At 37.9% G+C, this 13,184-nt stretch overlaps 1 protein-coding gene across 1 annotated transcript in view; it reads left to right on the top strand.

Annotated features, from left to right (window-relative positions):
* Positions 1-13,184, top strand: part of LOC101741904 (peptidyl-prolyl cis-trans isomerase D) — a 49,454-nt gene that overhangs the window by 29,732 nt on the left and 6,538 nt on the right. Inside the window, exons 4-7 of the mRNA XM_038015458.2 lie at positions 3,178-3,369; positions 5,887-6,009; positions 11,411-11,576; positions 12,593-12,696. Coding sequence (XP_037871386.1) covers positions 3,178-3,369; positions 5,887-6,009; positions 11,411-11,576; positions 12,593-12,696 — 585 coding nt within the window. The remainder of the gene's footprint in view (positions 1-3,177; positions 3,370-5,886; positions 6,010-11,410; positions 11,577-12,592; positions 12,697-13,184) is intronic.

The following is a 13,184-nucleotide window of genomic DNA, read 5'->3' as shown; positions in this document are numbered from 1 at the left end:
ATGATTCTATTGGGCTCCGCGTAGGTATTTAACGCCAGATGAGCCGTGAGCACGTGAACCTGTACAATGAAAAAATAACCTTGGGTCGTTCCACAATGAAATCGTCAATGACGCGATTTAGGTCCTTTTGTTTTGTTTTGAATGATTTCTTTTGTTCGGCGATAGATATTGTTGCAATCCGCTATCGTCCATCCGTTACTTTTTTTGTTTTTCTATGCTGATAGCCTTGAGAGGCTATTTCAGCTTCACCCCAACATGTAAGTGAGCTCACGGGGTTCAAACCAGAAGTGTTGCGAACATTGGCCCTAGCAAGAGCAGTGCTTCGCAGAATCTAACATCGGATCGGAAACGCGATTCACTGAGAAGATCCGGCTAGAAACTCAGTAGGCTATGGGTGAATTCACTCGTCGAGCGCTTCGTCGCAAGTGACGGGTTCAACGGGGGCGGTGACCGCTGCTTGAGTTACCTCCTCCTCCTCCTCGAGTCGTGTTCCTCATGTCTGAGGGTCGTGACCACCATCACCCATGAGCTTCAATCTTAAGATCTTTTTCCACTTTCCCCTGAGTTACCTAAAAGCACCGTTAATGGATCAGAAGGATCCGTAATGAGGCTCATACGTCCTATTTTCCGATCGACTGTCGGTGCTTTTAGGCTCTTCAAGAGTTCGACGTGCGACCTAGCCCAGAGATGCAACTCAGTAAGTTTCTCGCCGGATCTTCTCAGTGGGTCGCGATTCCGATCCGGTGGTAGATTCTGCGAAGCACTGCTCTTGCTAGGGCCAGTGTTAGCAATTCTCTCTAATTAAACCAGTGAGCTCACCAGTCCGTGCGTATCTGAAATAGCCACTTAGGCTACCATCGATTAGGTAGGAAAAATATGTTCGCCTAATCTAATCGAACCTTTCTCCCCAATACTATCTGCTCTGAAGTCACCACGCGTTTCTAGTTTGAAGGCTGAGATTTTGTGGACGTTTCAAACTTTTAACCTCATGTTCCAAGTGGGTGGCGGTCAAACCCTTTAGATTCGGTTCTCGTTTAAAAGTCACGTGGAACGCTAGTTCACTTGTCTGTCTGTCTACACAAAAAAAAAATACAAATTACGAACGTTCAAAAGTTTAAAACTATTTTGTGTCGATAATAAAAGAAGTTTTAAATATAATCTCATTATATTTTTTTATAGAACCAAACCAGTTTCGCGCTGAATCAATTTATAGTTTGAATCAAACTACATAATGTCTTCAAGGTGATCAACAGTTGAAATTAAAGCCGTCATCTATCGATTATTTCCTGAGATTTGTGGAGTTTGATAACTGTGCCGTAAATAATGAATATAAAGAATTTATAATACAAGTTAATAATCAATAAATTTTCGTTTATATCATTGGTGAATACGAAAAAAATATAATATATAATATTTAACTTATGCGCGTTTGTATAGGTGACATTTAAATATTTTTATTTTATATTATTATTTTTTAAATTTAATTCTATATTTTTATGGCAATTTTAAGCAGATTAGCTTTTGTTTTATTGCATAGATGGGAGGACAAGCTCACAGCCCACCTGGCGTTCAGTGGTTACCGGAGCCCATAGATTCTCAATCATTCTTCATTCAAATCTTTAATGACGTCGAGAAAGAAGAAAAAAACGATTCGTCTCTATAATATGATAATCATTTCCTGCGGCTTCACTAACGAACAGTAATCGAGGCCTCCCGCTGATCATATGGTTCGTCGGTAATCATTTATTGATTAGTATTATAATAAAAGAATCTATCATCGCATATATCCGAAAATAATTCGTATCGCGTTAACAAACAGCATTCCGATTATGGGTATTTTTTTTTCCTTGGCAACAATAAGTCTTTGAGAAAATTATATTATGTTATAATTTTATATGTAACAGCGAATCATTGATTTGATAGGGAAAAAATTAATGAAATCGATATATTAAAATTAAAATATAAATATATTTTTTTATTGCTTAGATGGATGGACGAGCTCACAGCCCACCTGATGTTAATTGCTAACTGGAGCCCATAGACATCTACAACGTAAATGCACCACCCACCTTGAGATATAAGTTCTAAAGTCTCAGTATAGTTACAACGGCTGCCCCACCCTTCAAACCGAAATGCATTACTGCTTCACGGCAGAAATAGGCAGGGTGGTGGTAACCACCCGCGCGGACTTACAAGAGGTCCTACCACCAGTAAAATAAATGTGGTATAATAAATTATTAATTATTGATTGTGGACGTTTACATAAATATATGTTTTATGTCTTTACTCGTCCCCGCCTACATTACTTTAAACAACATTCAATTTGTCAATTACATTATACTATCTCATGTAGACGTCATAAATCTTGTTTTTCGATTTTAATGCATAGGTTTTTTTTTTGTTTCAATTGAATAATATATTTCATTTCACACTTTTTGTTTTATTTGATTAGAAATAACAAGCTAGATTAAATTTTTAACCGACTTCAAAAAAGGAGGACGTTTTCAATTCGGCTGTATGTTTTTTTTGTTTGTTACCTCATAACTTTTGATTCGGTGAATCGATTTTGATAATTCCTTATCCTTTTGTTCCTTCTCCCTCTGCCTTGCACTACCATTTCCATACATCTCCTAGCAAATGCATCTTCTCTCTACGCATCACATGTCCATACCACGCTAACCGTCCGCTCTTTAATTTGTCACGGCGCCACTTTCACACTTCCTCTGATATACTCATTCCTTATCCTTTTATTCCTTTTCCCTCTATCTTGCACTACCAATTCCATACATCTCCTAGCAAATGCATCTTCTCTCTACGCATCACATGTCCATACCACGCTGACCGTCCGCTCTTTAATTTGTCAATCACCGAGTCTACTTTCACACTTCCTCTGTTATACTCAATAGTTATCCTTTTGTTTCTTCTCCCTCTGCCTCGCACTAGCATTTCCATACATCTCCTAGCAAATGCATCTTCTCTCTACGCATCACATGTCCATACCAAGCTAACCGTCCGCTCTTTAATTTGTCAATCACCGGGTCTACTCTAACACTTCCTCTAATATACTCATTACTTATCCTTTTATTCCTTCTTCCTCTGCTTTGCACTAGCGTTCTAGTCACACGCACAGCAGCACCAGTCGAGCGACAGTCAAACAAAAATTTATTTTGTCATCAGGCAAAGTCTGGGGTACTGGCGATGGCGAACGAAGGTCGACCGGACACAAACAGTTCGCAGTTCTGTATAACGACGATACCGTGCCCGCACATAAACGGCACTAATGTTATATTCGGGGAGGTGGTCGCCGGATTCGAACTGGTCGACGAGATGCAGAGATACGGCGAAGGGGACGACGGGAGGCCCGGGGCGGTATGTTGGTAAACGTCCTTTTCTATTTTTAAATATGTAATTTTCTATCTCATATATAAAATATGCTTCATATATAAAAATGAATTGCTGTTCGTTAGTCTCGCTAAAACTCGAGAACGGCTGGACCGATTTGGCTAATTTTGGTCTTGAATTACTTGTGGAAGTCCAGGGAAGGTTTAAAAGGTAAATAAATATGAAAATGCTTGGAAATAAATAAATATAACAATTTTGTTTTTCCTTTCATGTGTCCCCCGTCGGACGGATTCCTTTTGTTTGGTTTAAGATTGTTTTACACAAAAGTTTAGGTCTTTTATCTATCGATTCAGGCACTACGAAGTCTGCCGGGTCAGCTAGTCAAATATATTTTTTAGAATTCGACGACGTTAACTTATGCTTGGGCCATTACAAACGTGCGGTGTTATAAGGATTCGGGATTTTTCGGTTTTTTTTTTAAATAAAGTTTCACAAAATAAGATTTTATTTTATTTTATTCTTTTTATTGCCCTTGTAGGCGGACGAGCATACGGCCCACCTGATGGTGAGTGGTTACCGTCGCCCATGGACTTCAGCAATGCCAGGGGCAGAGCCAAGCCGCTGCCTACCGCTAATTGCCAATTGGCTTTGTAATTAATTGTCGGTTTAATATTAGATGTTGCAAGATACAAATTTCGAATTAAACCAACAGACGTGTTGTCGCGACGGAGATTTAAAAAGTGAACTAAAACTATTAGGAACTATGGTTTACTGCTTGCCACTGAAAATACTGACTGAGCAGGAAAGTACCCTACCTCAGCAGTACTTAAAAGATGTAGGGTTGTCTTATAACAGTGCGAACTGAATCATAAATCATTTTTATCAGATCTCTTGCTCACACTTATATGTATATCGGACGCCGTTGCGAGAGCTTCAAGTGCTCTTTCCATATTGTTGTCAGGCCACGCTCAAAGCAGTGCAGTAGATATTAAAGATACTTTTGTAAGCAATCTTTGGTTGAAGGCGGCTTCAGAACATGAAAATAAATAAACTAAAAAAAAAAACGATATATAAAATATTTATTTAAAAACGTATGCATAAGTCGCCGCCTTTGAACCCTAAGAACTCTTGTTCGATTAGAATATTTAGATAAAATGCTGATTAAGATAAGTCTTCTAGTAAAGAATGCAATGGATTTCCATATTTTTTTAAGATTTCATATAGATTTACGTTAGGAATTTAATAATTATAATGGAGATAACAATTTACATATTATAAAATTCCAGTTCAATGGTCTTAATATAGATCTAGTTGGACCAGCACTGAACTGACTGCGATAATAATAAATATCTTATGCCGTTTAATATAAGACTGAAGTTTCAATTAGATTGAAATATCGACTACCCTAGTAACGAAAGAGGAAAGCATGTATGTGAGCTCACAACACGAATAATTTAGTTTAAACTTGTAATATGCGATGTAGTTCCTTCATTGAATGAATATATATTATGTACACAAGCCCACTATGTACACAAGCCCACTTTCTCGCCGGATCTTCTCAGTGGTAGCGTTTCCGATCCCGTGGTAGATTCTGTGAAGCACTGCTCTCTTGCTAGGGTCAGTGTTAACAACGCCTGCTGGTTTGAGCTCCGAGAGCTCACCTACACGTTAGGGTTACTATCATATTAGGCAGGAAAAAAAATGTACAAAAAAATTGGTACCAGTTCAAGAATCGAACACACACCTAGTTCGAACCACTACATAGGGCTTACTTAATATTTAGAAGCACGTTTCGGTTATTCTATCGTATTGACTTTGATGGCAAACTAACGTACGGCTCACACGATGGTGAGTGGTCACCATCAATCAAACCGCCGTCTATAGCCGAGGATTGATAAAGAGTAATATATTTCAGAGACAAATTGTAAAGAGTAAATCATTTTTAGAAACTCAGTCTAGAGTATCGCAGGAAAGATTAGGTAACAATTTAATAATAAACGATATTTTTTAAGGGATTTTGTAACCTGGTTACTAAGACCTTCAGGTCAAGTCTTATTTTAATTTTAATGATACATACTTTTTTATATGAAAATGATATTATGAAATGAAATGAAGTTGATTATAATGAAACATGGCATGAAGTGAAATGAAAACGAAATGAAATGAAATGAGATGAGACGATATGGGATGAAGTATAATCTCAGTAAAATGGTGGTCATTTACTGAGACTTTTTCAGTGGACTTTTTGGAAGATCCCGAGAAGTTACGTTCAGTGGCTTTGTTTCATTTTCCCACTTTTGTGCACTTTCACAGATATTAAACAGTTAATAAACCACCGTTATTACACATTGAAACCTGAAGAAACACTAATTAGACAAAATAAAACAAATCACACAACTTCACTCGCGTTCCCGCCAAAAAGTTCATAAATGACGATTAAAAAAAATTTTAAATGTACCGTGTTTTAGGAAAATAATTTTATCAAATCAGTCGTTTGACTATAGTGTTTGAACCCTGCTGTTTGCTTACAAGTGATTTTTCTAGGAATGCGTGATCGAAGACTGCGGCGAAATAACAGAGCAGAACTGGGACGTGTGCTGCAGGGATGGCACCTCCGACAAAATACCCGAATTCCCGACGGACTGGAGGAATATTGGAGCCGTTTCGGTGAGTGAAAGCGAGAAAAGGCATTTTACAATTACATATCGACGCTTGAAAGGCAAACGTGAACTTTACAGTACACTAATTTAAAGTTGAAATACCTGAAAAAAAAGGGTGCGTGTACTTATGTACGCGCGTAAGAAGTTATACTTTATTTTTATTAAATTTATTTCTTTTTTTATTTATTTAAATTTTAATCAATTTGAAAAAAATCGATTAAACAACATCTTCAAACACGCATATTGGACATCCCTTTTCTTGACATCGTATAAATTCGGTAAGTCTCGGTACGGTTCGGAAAGTTCACCTGCGGCTATATTCAGACTCGCCAAGTTACGTCGGCCGTATTGTAATGAGCGGTTTAGTGGGCAACTTCATTCTGCTAATTTTGTGTCACGGTGCGCGCGCATCGTAAAATTTCACTCTCATCAATTTTTCATAACGCGCCTAAAGAAGTATAACTTCAAAAATTCAATTTTAACGAATCTAGCTGTAGGCTTGAAATCATTTTAATAGACCTAGAAATATATTTTTTTTGCGCATCGAGTATGGTTATTGCCTATCATTTAAGTACAAAGCAGTTATTGTCGCTTAGTCACGTTTGCCTTTCAAGCGTCGATATTTGTCGTCGTGATTAGAGAGAAGCATAAAACCTACTTTAAGTAAAAACTTTTTTAAATTAATTGGTGGGTAGTTTTTTCTTTTAATGCCCCGACTTCTGGAGTATGATGTTTTGTTTAATTGTGTAGAGATTTGGGAAACTCTCGCAGGAACGTGAGGAGTGAAGTTGGGTGAATTGTTTTATCTTGTTAATTCCGTTATTCTTCAGGTTTAAATTTATATATGTATATAAACAACGATGGTTTATTAACTTTTTAATATCTGTGAAAGTGCAAAAATGTGAGAAAATGAAACAATGGTGTCGGATGTAGATTCTCGGGTTCCTCCAAAAAGTCCATTGAAAAAGTCTTAGTATATAACTATCATTTTATAATTAGAGATAATATTTCGACCTATCTTATCTCGTTTCATTAAATTTCATCTCAATTGGTTAAAAGTCCCAAATGAATCAACTTCATCTCATTTCGTTTCATATCATTTCTTTTAAAACAGAATAAAAGTAGAAATAAGATTTGGCTTAAAGGTCACGTTACTATAGTATAAAATAAAAATAAAAAGTATTTAAAGGATTGGTTGCACAAAATTAAATATCCATACAATACCAATTTCAACTTGATTATTAAAATATGATAATCGAAATGATTATGCGCCTGCCAAGATCTAAATTGCGATATCTTTTTTTATTATTATTATTAACGTAACATAATTTAATATAATAGTATTTTTGTTACCGTTTATAATGTTAGTTTCGTGGTCACGAACGACCAATTTGTTATTATTCGTCGACATTTGAATTAATTCGCCAAAGGAAAAATTAGAAATAAAATGCAATTATAATATAAAAATAAAAGCAGTTTTATTTATCTATGAAAACTGTGCTATAGTTAATTTTCTTTTTTAATTCTCAATATACAATTTCTATGTACGACTAGAAATAATACGTTCTCGTTGCTTATAAGAATAAGATTGTTAGCGTTAGGTTGGGGAGTGATCTATATATTAATACGTGAAGCAAAAACTTTGTACTCCTTTATACAAAAATTGCGCGTATGGAGGAGTATGAAATTTTTCACACTTATAGAGAATATAGAGAAGAAGTGCAGAATGCCAATTTTTTTTAAATTATGGTTTAAAAATACATTAAATCCATAAAGAAAACATTATACACACTACCATGTTAATGGTGGTAGGACCACTTGTGAGTCCGCGCGGGTAGGTACCACCGCCCTGCCTATTTCTGCCGTGAAGCAGTAATGCGTTTCGGTTTGAAGGGTGGGCAGCCGTTGTAACTATACTGAGACTTTAGAACTTGTATCTCAAGGTGGGTGGCGCGTCTACGTTGTAGATGTCTATGGGCTCCAGTAACAACTTAACACCAGGTGGGCTGTGAGCTCGTCCACCCATCTAAGCAAAAAAAAAAAGTATTTGACACTCAAATATAGAGTATATTTATTGTCAAACTTTTGTTATTTTTTAAAGTCTGTAGTCAAACTGAGAATAGGTTAATATTGTTTATCTTTAATATTACGAGTATTTGTCTACTATAGTATAGTATTGGCGAAATCTGTAACAATAGAACCATAATAATGTCGAAACTTATAATTTCAATTAATTATAGTCGAATTTCGACTACTGCGGGGCCACTAGTATTATGAAATAAATGAAGCTCTTGAATAAACACGGTCGAGTGAAATGTTATCATGAATGATTAAGTGACGTTAATTTAGAAGACTTTAAGAAAAGATCGTAAAATCTATTAACGTTTCTTTATATCAAGAATTCAAATTTATTAAGATAATTCACTGATTCTAATGAATAAATGAATTAATAATTACCGATAACTGAATTGAGATCACGAAATACGAAAAATAAAATAAAACTTTATCGTCTGGTCGGTCCGTGTGTTTAGTGCGAGTTTTTTAACGTTCTCGATAGCGTAAAAGTTAACTCATATTTGTATATGGAATGGGATCGTTTGCGTACGTTTTCCGGTAGGGGCGCTGTTCCAACTGCATACCAAATTGGGTTAACTTTTACGCTATCCAGAACGTTAAAAAACTCGCACTAAGCACACTGGTTCCTCTAGTAACTTTGCGAAATATATAAAAGTACTAGATGTGCCCCGCGGTTTTCGTTAAGTATCATAAGTCAGTAAGAATGAAATACGTCGCAATTTATCGACGATAAAAGCCTGTGCGTGGGATCCATAAGGCACCGATTCGGTCGATTTATACATCTGTGGTTAACGTAAAAACATTATATAAACCAGCGAACACTGTGATACAATACCCTAATATAATATTTAAACTCTGAAGTCGTCGTGGCCTAAAAGATAGACGTCCGGTGCATTCGTATGTAGCGATGCACCCGTGTTCGAATCTCGCAGGCGGGTACCAATTTTTCTAATGAAAAAGGTACTTAACAAATGTTCACGATTGACTTCCACGGTGAAGGAATAACATCGTGCAATAAAAATGAAACCCGCAAAATTATAATTTGCATAATTACTGATGGTAGGACCTTTTTTTTTTTTTTAAGGTAGGTGCTACCACCTATTTCTGCAGTAGTAATGCGTTTCGGTTTGAAGGGTGGGGCAGCCGTTGTATACTGAGACCTTAGAACTTATATCTCTAAAATGGGTGGCGCATTTACGTTGTAGATGTCTATGGGCTCCAGTAACCACTTAACACCAGGTGGGCTGTGAACTCGGCCACCCATCTAAGCAATAAAACTAAAATAAAAACTCTTAATATACTCTCCCTTAAACAGAATCCTTTGGGACTACAATAATGTCCATGGTAGCGCGGTCCCCGTCAATGTTTATTCGGAGTTGTCCGATTGCGCTGAACTAATTTTAAGTCATGTAATAAATGTTTTTTTTTTTTTTTTTTTTTTTTTTTTTTTTTTTTTTTTTTTTTTTTTTTTTTTTTTTTTTTTTTTTTTTTTTTTTTTTTTTTTTTTTTTTTTTTTTTATTGCCCTTGTAGGCAGACGAGCATACGGCCCACCTGATGGTGAGTGGTTACCGTTGCCCATGGACTTCAGCAATGCCAGGGGCAGAGCCAAGCCGCTGCCTACCGCTTAATACTCTCCACAAGCCTCGTTTGAAGAAGGACATGTCATAGCGCTCGGGAAACACCGTGGAGGGGAGCTCATTCCATAGCCGGATGGTACGTGGCAAAAAAGATCTCTGGAAACGCACTGTGGATGACCGCAGTGGCTCCAGGTAGTACGGATGAACTCTACTCCGATGGCGGGCGGTGCGATGGTAAAAACGAGATGCCGGTATCATCTCGAACAATTCCTCAGAGCACTCCCCATGGAACATACGGTATAAAATACAGAGAGAACCGAAGTCCCTCCGCAGACCCAGAGGCTCCAAACGATCCGTGAGACTGGGATTATCGACAATCCGAACGGCCCTCCTCTGTATGGAGTCAAATGGAAGAAGCTGGTATTTGGGAGCCCCGGCCCAGAGATGGGAGCAGTACTCCACGCGAGGCCGGACTTGTGCTTTATAAAGCAGAAGCCTTTGTCCAGGCGTGAAGTACCGCTTCGCTCTGTTGAGGACTCCCAGCATTTTGGACGCCAACTTGGCTTTGCCATCCAGATGACTCCGAAACTGGACATCGCTCGAAATGTCGACCCCAAGTATCCCAATACTCTCGGAAGGTTGCAGGGATACTCCTTGGAATTGCGGCGCCATGACAAAGGGGTCCTTCTTCGCAGTGAACGCGCAAACTTGTGTCTTTAACGGGTTGAATTGAACCAAGTTCAATTCACCCCATTTGGAGACTCGCCCCAGAGAGTTCTCCACTTCAGACACAAGTTTTGATCGTCTCTCTTGCACCACGCTTCGAGAGAGACTCTGATGGCCGATATATCGCGCATCCCCCGTGCTGTCATCCGCATAGCAATGCATGCTATCAATAGACAGCATGTCATTGATATACAGGATGAAAAGCGTGGGGGAGAGCACCGAACCTTGTGGAACGCCAGCGTTAATGGTCATGGTATCAGAACAGTCACCGTCTACAACGACCGTGATGCTCCGCCCATCCAAAAAGCTAGCGATCCACTTGCAGAGACCCTCGGGGATTCCGTAAGATGGTAGCTTCGACAGAAGTGCCCTATGCCAGACCCTGTCGAAGGCCTTCGCGATATCAAGGCTCACAGCAAGAGCCTCGCCCTTGCTCTCCAAGGCTTCAGCCCACCTGTGAGTAAGGTATACAAGAAGATCGCCAGCTGAGCGACCGTGACGGAAACCGTACTGTCGGTCACTGATCAGCTGGCGATCTTCAAGATACTTGTTTAGATAAATGACAAGATAAATGTTTTTTTTTTGTAATAATAATTGTCTTACAACATACAGGCGCAGGTCATTTACCAACTAAATATAACCTAATAATAATTAAACAAATGTAATCAGGTTTTAGTTTCTAATAAGTGTAGATAGATATTAAATAATGTGTTGCTTAGTGACAAAGTATTATACTGGATTTTATATTTCTTGGAATTACTCTTAGTATTTTTACTTTTCTAATTTCATGACGTTGTCAATTATTGCACTGTCGATAGTACGTATAATTCATTGAAGGTATAATTGAGGTGACATCTGTCATGTACTTACTGTCGATTTGTCAATGTTTTGTATTGTGATGATCACTTTGTTGGTGCAACCAAGTAAATAAATAAATGAATGAATGAATAAATAAAAAAGGCTTAATAAATTTGTTACAGTGCTACTTACTAGCTTATATTATACCGTGTGAACTTGTCTTTCTACAGTTAGACGATTTAATATCGTGCATAAGGGACGTCAAGGCAGCCGGCAATGGAATGTTCAGCGAGCGTCGGTACAAAGCCGCGATCAGAAAGTACCGCAAGTGCCTCAGATACGTCGACTACGCTTTGAGTATAGTACAAGGAATGCACGAGAAAGAGACAGAACATAGTGAGTATCACACGATGAAAAAAGAGAAAAAATTATCAAATCAATTTAAACCAAAAATTTACCGTGTAATGTCCGGTGTATTGAGACGAATCTCTGAAACGGAGGTTAACGGAATTTTAAATTTTGGCTTGTACGCAATGTATCGCAATTAACGATCAGATGAACCAAAAGGTCATGCAACGGTGTTAATTCTTTGACGGGAACGCGAGGAGTGAAGCTTAGCATCTGTGAAAGTGAACAAATGTAAGAAAATTAAACAAATTCACTCACATTGGACGTAGCTTCTCGGGTTCTTCAAAAAGTCCAGTCCACTGAAAAAGTCTCAGTAACTAACCAATACTTTATTGAGATTTTATTATATTCATCTCGTCTCGTTTCATTTAATGTCATCCCTATTGATTAAAGTCTCAAATTAATAAACTTCATTTCATTTCGGTTCATATTATAACAGAGAATATAAGAAGAAAAATATTTGGCTCAAAGGTCTCGTTACCAAGATATTTAGAAAAAAAATGGCAACGGTGTCTTGTGACGCGTTGCCTTTTCCCTACTACATTGCGGGCTCACAATTTGTTAATTCTGTCAACGAACAGACGAGTTCATGGCCCACTTGACGCTAAATGTTAACCGAAGCTCATAAACATGACAACGCGTATACCGCTGCTGTCCAAAGTCTCAGTTATATCGATAATTGGCAATACTAGACCCCACCTGGAAACTGGAAAACTAGCTCGCGACATAAAATTTGTATAATGCAGAAGACATATCCTTGTAGAATCTATACTAATATATAAATCTACAGTGGTTTTTACGGATGTTCCGTTATAACTACTGAACCATGCATCCGATTGACTTGAAACTTGGTATCCATGTAGAAAATACATGTACTTAATGGATAGGCTAATATTTATATGAGTGTTGGACTCCCTAATAATAATGACAATAAATAATAATATTAATTTTAAATGCTCAGAAAACCGGGCTAGTACGGTTAGTAATTAATATATTTCTTCCAGTAATAGATTTAACATCAACGTTTATACTGCAGTGTAATTTGAATCTGGCCGCGTGTTACTCGAGAACCGAAGACTACAGAGCGTGTATCGAGTGCTGTACGCAGGTGAATAATAGTTTTACTAAAATTTTCTCAGGGCGCCATAAAAATAAAAATGGAGTGCAGTTCATACCAGACCGGTGCTTGTGGTACCGGTCACCGTACAGCGGTAGCACGCGTTTTTATACAAGCGGAGATAAAAGATGTTAAGATGCAGTGCATACACAAGCGCGGGCCGCTAGAATTACTAGAATGCAGTGCACGCCGATTCACAGGTCGCTGTAAAATTGTGCATCTTGCACTAAACCGGTGCACTAAACCGACATTTAAAAAAAATTACGAATAATTTTGTTTTGACTTTTTACTTGTGTTTTTGTGGTGACCGTACTAACTTTTTTTGTTTATTTCAATTTTTTTGTTCCATTGGTAGCAAACGAGCAAACGGCCTACGTGATGGTGAGGAGGTTACCGTCGCTCATGGACTTCAGCAATGGCAGGGCCAGAGCCAAGCCACTGCCTACCGCAAAAGCGAGTACAGCGAAGTACACTACTAC

Source organism: Bombyx mori, chromosome 14 (genome assembly GCF_030269925.1).
Source record: "Bombyx mori chromosome 14, ASM3026992v2".
Lineage (NCBI taxonomy): Eukaryota > Metazoa > Arthropoda > Insecta > Lepidoptera > Bombycidae > Bombyx > Bombyx mori.
The sequence above is the reverse complement of the archived record's forward strand: the minus strand, read 5'-3'. Positions and strand labels throughout refer to the sequence as shown.